This window comes from Humulus lupulus, chromosome 4 (genome assembly GCF_963169125.1).
Source record: "Humulus lupulus chromosome 4, drHumLupu1.1, whole genome shotgun sequence".
Lineage (NCBI taxonomy): Eukaryota > Viridiplantae > Streptophyta > Magnoliopsida > Rosales > Cannabaceae > Humulus > Humulus lupulus.
In genome coordinates, this window is record NC_084796.1 from 6,684,907 (window position 1) to 6,698,730 (window position 13,824).

Below are 13,824 nucleotides of genomic sequence, written 5' to 3' on the forward strand. Positions count from 1 at the left end.
AATGCTTTGGCGTGCTCCGGAAGTATAACATGAAACTAAATCCTCAGAAGTTCACCTTTGGGGTATCATCAGGAAAATTCCTGGGCTTTATTGTAAACGCTCGTGGAATAGAAGCCAACCTCGACAAGATCCGGGCCATGATCGATATGCCCTCGCCTTGAAGACACAAGGATGTCCAAAGTTTGATCGGTCGGATGGCGGCACTAAGTAGGTTTATATCAAAATCTACAGACCGTTGTCTTCCGTTTTTCATCCTTTTGAGGGGAGGCAAGAAATTTGAATGGACGGAGGAGTTCGAGCTGGCCTTCTAGGAGCTTAAAAAGCACCTCGCAGAACCCCCCATCTTGTCAAAACCTATTACGGGAGAAGTATTGTACTTGTATCTTTCCACCACCGAACATGCAATAAGTGCAGTGCTCGTGCGAGAAGAAGAAAAGGTACAGAGACCCGTCTATTAAATCAGCAAAAGGTTACTGGGGCCAGAGTCGAGGTACCCCTTGATGGAAAAGCTAGCTCTCAACTTAATTCATTCATCTCGTAAACTTCGACCCTACTTTCAGGCGCACCCCATCCATGTGCTGACTGATCAACCACTTAGGCAAGTCCTGTCTAAACCGGAGGCTTCAGGTCGACTTCTTAAATGGGCAGTTGAACTCGGACAATTCGAGATCACTTACCATCCAAGAACGACCATTAGGGCACATGCATTGGCAGAATTTATAGTGGAATGTACTGGCATGACCAACGACGAAGTTATAACCCCAGCCCACGAGCTGTGGAAACTTTACGTCGATGGTTCGTCTAATAAAAATGGATCGGGGGCAGGGGTCATTTTGATTACCCCCGCAGGGAGCATATTTCATTCTGCCTTAAGATTCGGCTTCAAAGCATCGAATAACAAGGCCGAATACGAGGCTTTATTGGCAGGCCTTCGTATAGCCAAAGAGCTTAAAGCTAAAGCAATACATTGATACAGCGACTCCCATCTTGTGGTTAATCAAATCATGGGAGAATACCAAGCTCGTGGCAAGAAAATGGCAGCGTACTTAGAGAAGGCGAAATCCGCATTGGAACATTTTGAGTTTTATGCGATCGAACAGGTTCCCTGAGAGAAAAACTCAAATGCAGATGCCTTAGCTCGGCTCGCTACTTCTGTCGAGAATGATGAGTTAAACGTGGTGCCCATAGAACACCTCTCGGCACCTAGAATTAATGATCCGGAGGAGGAAGACGTGTGTATGATTGAGTCCGAGCCTACCTGGATGACCCCGATAGTTGAATATCTCGAGACCGGAGTCCTTCCAAAAGATCGGAACCAGGCTCGAAAGTTAATGTATCAAACTCCCCGCTACACCATTTTGGATGGAAAGCTGTATAGAAGGGGATATTCCATGCCATTACTTCGGTGTGTGACTCCACCAGAAGCCAAGAAGATCATTGAAGAAATTCATGAAGGGTTCTGCGGAGACCATACTAGGGGGCATAGCCTGTCCAAGAAAATCATACGCCAAGGTTATTTCTGGCCTACCATTAAATCAGATTCTTTCGAGTACGTAAAGAAATGCGATAAATGCCAGAGATTCGCCACGATTCCTCGAGCTCCACCATCCGAACTGACCATGATGACTTCCCCATGACCATTCACGGTATGGGGAATCGACCTCATAGGCTCTCTCCCAACTGGTAAGGGTGGTGTGAAATATGCTGTAGTCGCCATAGATTACTTCACAAAGTGGACAGAGGATGAATCATTGGCAACAATAACTTCCAAAAAAGTCCTTGACTTCATGGTAAAAAACATCGTGTGCCGATATGGGGTTCCGAGGAAAATTGTATCCGACAACGGTACCCAGTTCGATAGCGACTTGTTCCCCAACTTTTGCGAAAAGAATGGACTAATAAAGAGTTTTTCATCAGTAGCTCATCCTCAGGTGAATGGCCAGGTCGAAGCTGTAAACAAAACTCTCAAGAGTTCGCTAAAGAGAAGGTTGGAGGAAGCGAAAGGACAATGGCCCGAAGAGTTGCCCCAAGTCCTATGAGGATATAGGACTACAGCTCGAACATCAACGAGACATACCCCATTCTCTCTAGCATACGGTTGTGAGGCTATGTTGCTTATCGAGGTCGAAATCCCTACAATTCGAGCTCACATTTATGACCAAAGCTCGAACCACACTCAGCTCGAAGAAACCTTAGACTTGATCTAAGAAAAAAGAAACAAAGCTCAGTTGAGGAATGTTGCCTACCAGCAACGAGCTACCAGGTACTTCAATAAGAGGGTTCGAGATCGAAAGTTCGGTGTGGGAGATCTGGTGCTACGGCGTGTATTTTTGGCAACACGAGATCCAGCAGCTGGCGTGCTCGGGCCAAATTGGGAAGGACCATACCAGATAGAATCAGTCATCCGGCCCAGTGTTTATAAGCTAGCGAGATTGGATGGGAGCCTGGTATCGCGAGCATGGAATGGCGAACACCTAAGACCTTACTACCAATAGTATAGGAAGGATGTTGCCTGTAACCATGTTTGTTTATCTGTACTGATTTGTCTACTTTTGAATTTCATCAAATAAAGATCTATTTTGTTCAATATGTTATGTTTTTCCTTATTTTTGCAACCTCTCTTAATGTAATAACCTATGGTCACACTCATAGGATATTAAGGGGGCATCATTGGTATATATACCATCAGCTTGAAAAATAAAATAACATACACAAAAAATGTACAAGTGTTTGGATGTAACCAAATGCGCGAGCTAGGATAATTTGGATATAACCAAATTATTAAAAACATACAAGTCTATGAATTACAAGCCAATCACAACCTTAAAAGGTTTGGAACAAACCAGCTAGAACTAATCGACGATAAGTTGGAACCTAAACCTACTTCGAGATAAGTCGAGATCGAGGCTGGAATATCTTATGGAAAAATAGTTTCGAACTCATAACCTCGGAGAAATAACCGAGGATGAGAAAAAGTAACTAAGCAATAAGATATAACTAAACCGTTTGCATTACACACCATACAAGTACTTTCGGGTTCATGGTTAAAGTAATATCCGACCTTGATGAATAACGAGATCGGAAGCGGATAATTCGAGCAAACAGTGCATGAATGCATTGGGCCTCGAGCCTAAAATCCAAATTATGTTTATACGAATAAATAAACATACGCGGTTCTTTAGCATAAAATGTGCAAAATATTTCAAACCAAGAAATGTAAAGCATATGTAGTAAAATAAAAAGAAATTGTATCGGCCCTACTGACATAAATTAAAGCAATTACTAAAATAAGGGGACGCAGCCCCGAAGTGAGGTTCAGGAAGGAGCAGTTCCCTTGGCCTTCTCAGCATCAACGACACTAGACCCCTCAGGAAGAATAGTATGACTATCCTTCTGAGCAGCCTCCCGAGCAGCCTCGTTCGCCTCGAGTCGGGCATTCCACCGCTCTACATACTTTGCCTCAAGAGGACCCAGGAAGCTAGTGTCGAGGTTGGCATTGTCAACCCAGATTTTGTACATGGCCTGGTCGACCGCTTTTTCCTTCTGCTCTTTGAACTCGTCAAGGAGGCGGGCCTTCTCGCTTTCCATTATGTCGAAGGTGGCAACTTTCTCCTCCTCGAGTTTGGCATTAGCCTTCTCCAGCTCCGCAAGACGAGTCTTCGCCGTTTCAAGCTCGGCCTTCACCTTGTCAAGCTCGGCCTTTGAGTCTTTGAGTTCATCAGCCGTTTTAAGCTGAAGATCCCTCAACTCTTGGGCAAGAGACATGCTCGTATGCACCTCGTTGGTCAGCTTATAATTAAGTTGTGCCGAAACGACGAGGGCCTGAAACACAAAGGATGAATTAGAGCACAAACCAAGACATAAACAATCAAGGAAGAGTTGCGAAAATTACCGTGGCAATAAGTTCAATACTCTTATCATAAAGAGTCTTACAGTCTGGGGCCTTATGCACAAGATCCCAGTGATCAGCGCCGAATCCTGAAAGACTCTGACCTACTCGAGAAAGGACGTCCGAGCCAAGTAAAGCTCCTTGGGTCCCAGTAGCACCATCAAGAACGAACTCTTCAACACGAGGTCGGGCCGACGGCAGGAGTACCTTGGAGATGGAGGTTTTCTTCGGAGGTCGGCCGATTGTTATTTGAGTTGCGGATGGAGGAAGCGTGGCGGGCGCAGTCAAAATAGATGCATCGACCTGGACATTCGGCTCCTCGGCTGTGCTCGCAGCAGTTTGAGCCGTTGGGGTCTTCTCGGTGCGCATGGGGACTTTGGATGGCCGATCGGATTTCCGCGCGCCTCTCGGGCGCTTACTCTTTTGAGCTCCGTCATCGCTAAAGAGCACGGAATCGAGGTCGGGATCCACAGCACCTGCACAGTTCCAATCGAAGTTAAACATAATGCTAACAAAACTTGGAAGATAAAAAAAAAATAATAAGTAAAGAAGGACCTAACTGGAACTCTCCCCCGAGCTTGAGCTCAGAGACCATGAAATTCTCCCATCTTCAGAAGAGGCGGGGGGAGTACCTTCCCTATAGGTGGACGTCAACCTCGAAAGGTCCCTATAGTCATTGGTCCCATATTGGACAGCTATTCCGTCCCACACCTCGTTCAGACTGTACATAGTGTCATATTTCCCGAGCCAACTATCAAACCTATGAATCCGGTCATCTACCCAAGTCCATATATAGAAATGGTCCTTATCATCCTTGCATAATACTAACCTATCAGGTTTGTGTTTTAATAGGGTGGGGGACCACATTTTCGAGCTTAGGATGACTGTACCTTGATCATCCGAGCCCGAGCTCGAGGCTTCATCGTTAGCCTCGTTCCCCGACTGCGGGCTTCTTCGGCGAGCTGGAGGCGGGGGCCTCACCTCTCTCCTCGGGGGAAGGATGCTTTTGTTGGACTAGTCCGAGGTGGACTGGCCATTTCCCAAGAGCCAGCAGGATCGGAGCTTACTCTCATGCAAAAGATATGAGAGAGACCTCCTGCCATAAGGGAGTTGGAGCAGAGCCTCCCTATGCTCCTTCATCTCGTCGGTGGGAGTGGGACGGTGAAAGTTGGCTGGAAAGTAAAACACATTTCAACTAAGTACGAGCCTACAGACAAAAGTTCGAGCACAGAGATAAAGAAGGTTAGGGTACTTACGAATTCGTCTGAATGAATAGTATCGAGACGGGGACAAGCCATCTGTTCAGAAGAAGGCCTTCTTAAAGTCGGGAGGATGGTTGGGAAGATCCTCGAACATCTTTTTCTCCTTGGGGTAGCTCGAGAGATAGTAGAAGTTGTCTCCTCCCCGAGCTCAGGAGGGGTTGCTTTTCAGACAAAAGAGATACAGGATCTCCTTTGGTGAAGGTCCTTCCCACTTTAACTCGTGGTATAACGACCTCAGGGCAGACAGAACCCTGTAAGAATTAGTGTTGAGCTGGAACGGAGCCAACCCAACAAATTCCGTGAAGTCCTTGAAGAAAGACTTCAAAGGCAATAACGCTCTTGCCTTCATATGCTCCTGGCTCCAAGCCGCATACCTCAGCATGTTGTCAGGGTTTCCATTCCCTGGAGCATAGCAGCTTCGTTCGCTGGAGGTTGGAGCTCGACACCTTAAGGAGCTTGACAACCTGAGACCGTGGAAGGCCAGGATATCAGTTATCTGGCTTATCGAGGCAACCGAGCTCCAGTAGTGCTCGGCCTCAAAAAACTCCCTCCTCGGTTGCGAGGTAGAAGGCTCCCCCATCAGTGAGAATTGGAACTCTCCCGGACTGTACGCAACTGTCACTTTTAACCTAGGGTCGAGGGGGATCGGCCTGGGCCCTGAATCAGATTCTGGATAAAGAGCCTCTCAAAGGGTTCTCCTCTTCTTTTCTATGACCTCGACGATTTGGCGGCGATAGTGAGCTCGGGGTTTCTTCCTGTTTGCGAGCGAGATCGTATTCACAAATCAGGCGTTGGTTCTGAACAAACAACGATTCTGGGCTCAGGGTTTTTGGCGAATACGGAATTGCCAGCAACGACCCCCACCGTCTTTCCAGATTCTGTGACATCTAGCGAGAAAGAAAAAATGGCGAGGGCCATGCATGCAAGGACTCAAGAATTACGAACTTGACAAGACAAACTCGGAGAATGCTTAGGTATGAAACGAGCTCGATACTAAAAACCCGATTGAGAGTCGGAACGTGTATTCTACGAGAAAAAGGAGGGGAGTGGATAAATTTTTTTGAAAATCTTGAAATATCAGGGAAAAAGGGTGACGGTTATTTAGAAATGGTAATCTTGGGTATCGTGCGTTCTTTAAACCAAGATTTTGTACCCGATATCTTGGTGTACAAGATATGTCTTTTAAACTTTGAAAACCCAGAAAAAAAGAAACCTTGTTCTACATCAAAACTGGATTTAGAACCAGTGACTTAAACCTAGCATGGAGACTTAAACGTGAAAGCCTAACGGTCAGAGCTTCCTAGCGTGTCAAACTAAGAAAATAAACCAGCACATTCCCAAAAATAAAAGAACAACACAGACAGAAACCGGCATAGAGGAAAACAAAAAAAATCATCAGATACTTACACAATGATGGCGATTGCAGAGAAATCGTTGATTGAAGGAGAGGTTGCAGGTATGAGCTTACGGTCTCGAACAAACTGGCGGTCCTTTGTTTCTTCGGCTGGGAGAACATGCAAAAGCTAAAAGTTCTCTAAGATGGCTTCTGGTTTCGTCCCTTTTCTTTTGTTTCTGATGCGTGTAAAATAAGAGGAAGAAGAAGACCTTGTATATATAGATGGAAAAAAGTGGTAAAAATGATTAATCTAAGCCATTGGCCAGAATCCTTATAAAATCCAATGGTCAGGGATTGATGACATGATGGCACCGAAAAGGTGGCAGGCGAACAATCGTGGACGGATTTCCAAGGTACTCGAGTACCTTGGATGAGCAATACCCGACTGACGCGTGTCCACCCTCAAGTATGTGTGACGGTGCGGTTCCCGGAGAAAGTAGTTCAAAAGTTTCCTTCTCATAGGATTCGAACAAATACTTTTGAGGGGGAAAAATGTTACACCCATATTTCGAGCCTTAAGAATTGTGATCTCGAAAGCTGGATTCGTAAGGAATGGAATCGTAATGTCTGGAACGTGTCCGCAACCTAGGCACCGAGCCTGCGAAGCAGGGGCAACTTCGAAGATGGTAGCCTCGAAACCTTCACAAGCTCGAAAGACAGACATCGAAGTACGTCTATTCTCGGATGACCTCGGATCAGGGGTTCCGAGCCTGATATAAGTATGAGCTCGAAGCCACGTGATCTCGGGAAAATGCTATAGCTCGAAAGTCATTAAGAGACCTGGGTGAACGTGGCATTGACAATATAAGCTGATAACTTTGAATATCTTAGTGAATCATCTAAGAGAGACGCAGTCTGCATTCATTGCTGTAAATCCCCTATAATAAAGGGATATTTATTATTCAGTTATACGCTCCCTGATCTTCAGGAGACGTTTCATTGTATATAGGATTACGGGTTTTTAATGCCATTAAATTTATTTACATATACAGAATAACTTCCCAAAATGTGTGGGATAGTATTCAGAAATCTTCTCTATAAATAGAGAAGTCATGCACCATTGTAAAGGACCGAATTTTTGTAATCTTGAGAGAAAACTCTGGAGAATTCATCCTTGAGGAATTTCCAGAGATCATCTTAAATTTCTAATAACAAAGACTCGTGGACTAGGCAGAGTTAACTGCTGAACCACGTAAAAAATCCCATTTGTTTTATTGTATTTTTCTGGCCATAACTATTTATTGTTTTCGTGCTCTTGTTTCACTGTTGACGAAAAGCGGCGTCAACAGTTTGGGACCCAAAATGAGACAAGGGTAGACAATAAGTTTTTTGGTATGGTTGATTGTGAGCTTTCCCTGTTGAAAAAGTTTGCATTTGGAAAACTTTTGTGGCAAAGAACTAGGTGTTATATGCGCTCTGATTTAAATGAGAGGAATGCTCTTTACATGAAGATTCCTAGAAAAGCAGATGGGTCTCTTGATAATTGGAGTTACAAGTGTTTTGGTTTTCCTCTTGCATTCCTTATATGGATTTATGAGACCCTTCCAAGTTGTTCATCATTTTTATGTCGGAGGATTGGTTCTTCATTTCCAAGGATATTGAATTGGCATAGCAAGGATAGTGTGAGTTGTCAAGAAGTTCTGTTGTCAAGTCTCCTTTCATGACAAAGTTTGGTTCTTCTGAAGATGAAGGTAAACATAAAAGAAAGAAGACTGTATTGGATAATATATGTCCTTTTTCTAATTATCTTGGTCAGAATCACACTGAAGAACAAGTATGTACAATATGTTTTTTAATTTTTTTTTTTTTTGGTTTTGTGTGAAATTGTTTGTTTTATTTTCTAAAAACTGTTTGATTTTTTTGTTTTGTAGGTATAAGAAATATGATGATAACAAGGTTGAGCCATCGATCGATTTCACTTTCATTTTTATTGACGAGAAGACTTGGTTCTACCGTTTGTATCATCCTGGGCAGTTTGTTGATTCATCGGTGAGTTTCTTTTCTTTTTATGTTATGTTTCTCATTTAAAAAAAAATTCTTTTGATGTGCTTGAATTCTATATTTCTGTGTTTTGATGGGGGTAACTAGTTCCCACAGTCTTTTTTTGTGTTTCCACGATGTGTAACTGGTTACCTAAATGTATAATCTAGTAGTTTAGCTGGGGTAACTAGTTACCACAGTCATCTTTTTGTGTTGCAATGCTTTGTGTGTAACTGGTTACCCAAATGTATAATTTTGATGTTTAGCTGATGGTAACTTGTTACCCAAACTTTTTATTTTTTGTTGTGCAGCTGATTGGAACTGGTTACCCTTTGTTTTTTTATTATGTTTTGTTGTAAGTGGTAACAGGTTTCTACATAGTGGTCTTATAAGCATTTATTTTTTAAAATGCAGCATATTGATGTCATGATGTATTATTTGAGGAGAAAGGTTAAGTTGTCCAAAGGTTTGATAAGGAGGGTCTCTACTACTGATAGTTGTTTTGCCCAAAATATTGTTTTCATGTATGAGAAATTTGTGAAATCAGGCAGTGGTACATTGAACATTGATGACCGTTGTGTTGCTTTGAAGATTATGAGGGACAACTCATTATTTTGCAATACTCACTGGAATCTACTTGATCATGTTCTTATGCCTGTTAATGTGAAGGATCTTGCTCATTGGCTTTTGCTACATTTTGACATAAATAGGAAGTTTCTCATTGTTTATGATTCTATGTCGGGGGCGAGGCATGAAAATTTGAGTTTACCTGTAATTGGAGCATTTGCTGTAATGCTTCCTCTTCTATTGGAGAAGATTGGTTTTTATGATCGTCCTGACATAAATATTGATATTAGTACTTATGATGTTGCTGAGGATGATGCTTTGCAATTGAGTATTGCTAGAGCTTTTTTTTTTTTTTAAGTTTGCTTATCCTGTTTGTTTCTGGTTTTGTTTTTATGTTCTTAGTTTTTTATGTGTTTGTAATATTGCAGCGACTGTGGGATTTTTACAACGTATTTTGCCTAGCAATTAATTCTTGGAAAGGAAAATGAGATGCCAAAAGAAATTGATGCTCAGTTGCTTCGCCAAGACATTGCTGTTAGCTTGTATTTTCATGGGAAGAAGAAACAAGAAGATGGATATTTGACTAGCGATGAGTTTACTGAAAATATTTTGGATAGGAAGCAGAAGAGGAGGAAGACTGCTGCATAGGTTCTCTTAAGACTACTGCATAGGTTATTTAGGAAGCTTTAGGAAAGGATATTAGACTTTTTTTATTTTGTCTATACTCTAAATCAGATCATCTTTTGGAAAAGGATGTTTGACTTTTAGAAATGATTACCAATAGTTAGTTTGATACTTGTATATGTTAAATTGGTACTATTGTAAGACCTTGGTTACTTAAGGATCTTATATATATCTTTTGATCTTTTCTGTGTTATTTATTTGTATATATTTACTTAGTTTTCCAGAGATATTTTAATGGTAACCAGGTACTTTGTTTGGTGTTTGTCTTATATACAAAAGTGTAGCTGGGTACTTTTGGTGCTTGATGTTTTTGCTATTTGTGATAATTTTTAGAGCAAAGTACCCAGTTTCTCTTGTTTGTTTTTTACTGTATTTCATGTTTAATAATTATATTTTATACATATTCTACTTTTAAAGCAACTGAGATATTTTAATGGTAACCAGGTGCTTAGTTTGGTCATTGTCTTTTATACAAGGGGTAACTGGTTACTTTTGGTGTTCGTTGATTTTGATTTTTTTTTTGTGGCAAATGTTAGATCAAAGTACCTACTTTATTGTTTTTTTTTTTGTATTTCATGTTTAATAATTATATATAATAATATTCAACTTTTTTTTAAAGTAACTGTGATATACAAAGCAATTGAGATATAATGACCAGGTACCCAGCTGGGTCATCATGTTATATACAAAGTGGTAACTGGTTACCTTACCCAGAATATTATGTTTAATTTTAAAAAAACATGTTTTCATGGTGTTGGTTGCATAAATATTTGACAGATATCGACAAAAAACCAACAATTTATTATAAAGAGAATCTTATATGCTTTGTGTAATCATTCAATTTATTTGAATTTGTAACAGAGTTATTATAATACTCAATAACAATGTATGAATATGAAAGTCAATCATTTAATGAATGAAGCTATGATATGGTTGTTTTGGTGTAATATATCAAGCTATGACTTTTGTTTTTTCTGCTTGTTTGCCTTGTCAATTGGTGGATTCATGCAAGTCTTCCTGTTATGTCCTGGTTGGCCACATTTACCACAGGTGATTATCACTTTTGGTTCTCCTCTTGATCTTATTCTTTTCTTTCTTGGTCTTCCTGCAGGGATTGTTGCCTTTGGAGGTAGCACCACTATGTCTAAGTGTTGTGGGAGATTCCATTCATCTTTATGGGGCAAAGGATGAACATTTTCTTCATACATTGCTTTCAAAGTTTCTGTTTTGTAAAATTTTGCACAGTAATCATATACTCCCAAATTTCTCTTTGCAATTATAGCTACTGCATGCCCACAAGGCATTTCATCTTCTTGAAACCTATTGCATGTACAAGTTCTATTGTGTATATTTACTGTGAAATTGGTCCCATTTTCATCACGAACTTGATATTCTATTGGGTTGAAAGGCAAGACCTGAAAATAGTTTTGTGATGGATTAAAATAAAATAATAAACATTTATGTACAATTAACATTGAATGTATCCTGTTCCCACTCTGTGTAGTTTATTGTTTTGTTTTTGCTGTTATACAAGGTAACTGGTTACCATCTATTGACAGAATAAAGAATAGTAAGAATAAGTTTAGTTGCATACCTTATACTTCATTTTTGAAACAATGTCATGTCTCAATTCATTTTCTGTTGCTGTAGACACTTTTGTGAATGTTCCATTTGCATTATTTGAATTGTTCCAAACCCACTTTTGAACCAAACTTCTAAGACATTCAACCAAGATATCAATAGGGAGATTTCTTGTAGCTTTTAGTGCAGCGTTGAGCGATTCTGCGATGTTGGATGTCATCATGGTGTATCTTTTTGTTGGTGAGTATGATCTTGCCCAACTTTCATATTTGGCTTTCTCTAAATAGGGTCTAATGCGTTTGTCAAGTCTATCAAGGCTTCTCATGTAGTGTTCACATTCTGTTTTTGTGTATGCTTTTGCTGCTGCAATGAAATTCATTTGTAGCTCTTCTCCTTGGTTTCCATACTTGCTTTTCAAATTATTGAGCAAGTGAAACATGCAATCTCCATGGAACGCATTTGGGTACACTATATGTACTGCATTCTCTATGCTCTTCTTTCTGTCGGAAACAATAGCCAATCCTGTGAAGGTAACCAGTTACTTTTATAAGATACTAAAAGAAATAGCATGTATTTGTGTATTGGGTTTGGGTAACCATTTCCTTTTTTATATGTAAACCATATGATATAATTGAAGCTACCATACCTTCAGGTTCTCCATATGTGTCTCTCAGTTTGGAGAAGAACCAAAGCCAAGAGTTATCATTTTCTGAGTCTGCTATTCCAAAAGCCAAGACAAAAATGTTGTTGTTTGGATTTAATGTTGATGCTGAAAATAGGGTGCCGCCATGTGCATTTTTTAAGAAAGTTCCATCAACAACAATGATAGGCCTCAAGTATCTCCAACCTTTAATTGAGTTAGAGAAAGCTATGTATAGGTATTTGAATCTATCTTCATTGTCTGTGAGTAGATGTGTTACTGTTCCTGGATTTGCTTGCTTCAACATGTAAAGATACATTGGCAACTTTTGATATGAATCATCGGGGTTCCCTCTTACTAGAAGCAAAGCTTTTTCTCTTGATCTCCATGCTTTTGTGTATCCCATAGTTACTCCAAAGTCATCATTGATGTCATTCATGATGTCATTTGGAGTATAATTTCTTTTGATTGACTTGTACTTATTCTTTATTAATTCCCCAATTATTATGCTTTTTGCTTGCCTATGATCCTCCATAACAATTTCAACTGAGCAAGTATGATTTGGAATGCATTTTCGTACCTTGAATAAATCTTGATTTATGTATTTAGAAGCTCTCACAAACCAATTGCATGTGTCATCTGCGCAGGTAACCAGGTACTCTCTCGGTTCTGATCTTTTTGTTTTGAACTGGAAGTTATGTAGCATTGCATGGTAGCTAAGAGCTGATTTGATTGTGTTCTTGTCCTTGTAAATCTGTCCTTGCTCTATTTTGTTCACTCTGTAATCAGATATTACTATTTCAATTTCCTCCAATTTCTTTTTTCTTTTTGAATTGTCTTCAATTATAAAATTAGCTACTTCTTCAGCAAGGTGAGGTATGTATGCCACATTGATTCCCTCATTTGTTGTGCTTGACATTCCTTCTTCAAGTAACATATGTTCATTGATGGAAGCTTTGTTTGCTTGCATTAATAATGTCCCCACCTCCATTTCTTGTGCTGCAGCTTTCTGATTTGATTGTTGAAGAAATTTTTTTTCATCACTTGATTCTTGAACTATATTCACATACAATGGTAAGTCTGTTATTTTTTCAGCAACTTTTTTCTTTATTTCCATGTAGAACAACACTGAATTGTCTGATTCAATCTTCATTGGTGGTGTTCCTTTGGCTACTTGATAAGAAACTTCAATGCTTGCTCTTGTTTCCTTTATCTCCTGATTTACCAAATTCACCAAGTTGTCAAGAGAACAATTTGGTGGAATCAATATTCCAGTCATTGTGTACCCTTCGTACTCATTTTTTTCATTCCACTTGCCTCCAAATTGAACCAAAGAAGTAGTATTTTCCATACCTGTAATATTTTGTAAATTTTTAAGTAGTTAATTGGATGTAACTAGTAAAGGTAATTGGTTACTTTAGTCTGCAATTAAATACGTCACTGAAAAACTTAATTGGAAAATATAACAGTTTTTCAAGGTAACTGGTTACTTTGTTGTTACTGAATGTTTTGACAATTAGAATTCAGACCAATATTAATTTTTTTTTATCGCAAAGACAAAGTTGAATCTAAAATAATCATAGTTCTTGTTTTTTGTATATTTTTGGTCAATCAATGCAACCATATTAGTAGGTTTAATTAATTTTTTCAAATTTCAAGTTAATTATTATGTTTTTTTTTTAAAAAATAGACATCATGAACTTCATGATTATCATTATAATCTGTAAAGTAGCTATGAGAAAAATATGAAATCAATGGTTCTATATTATGTAGAAGAATTAGGAAATTAATTGATTTTAAGTTGAAGAAAATTAGATTAATATAG

General features: G+C 39.7%; 1 protein-coding gene across 1 annotated transcript; it reads right to left on the reverse strand.

Moving 5' to 3' along the window:
- Positions 1-10,734: 10,734 nt before the first annotated feature.
- LOC133831815 (uncharacterized) lies at positions 10,735-13,350 on the reverse strand. The gene is made up of 3 exons (XM_062262226.1): positions 12,006-13,350; positions 11,373-11,881; positions 10,735-11,193 (listed from the first exon to the last, which is right to left on the reverse strand). The coding sequence occupies exons 1-3, from the start codon at positions 13,348-13,350 to the stop codon at positions 10,735-10,737; spliced, it is 2,313 nt and encodes a 770-aa protein (XP_062118210.1).
- Between the last annotated feature and the right edge of the window lie 474 nt (positions 13,351-13,824).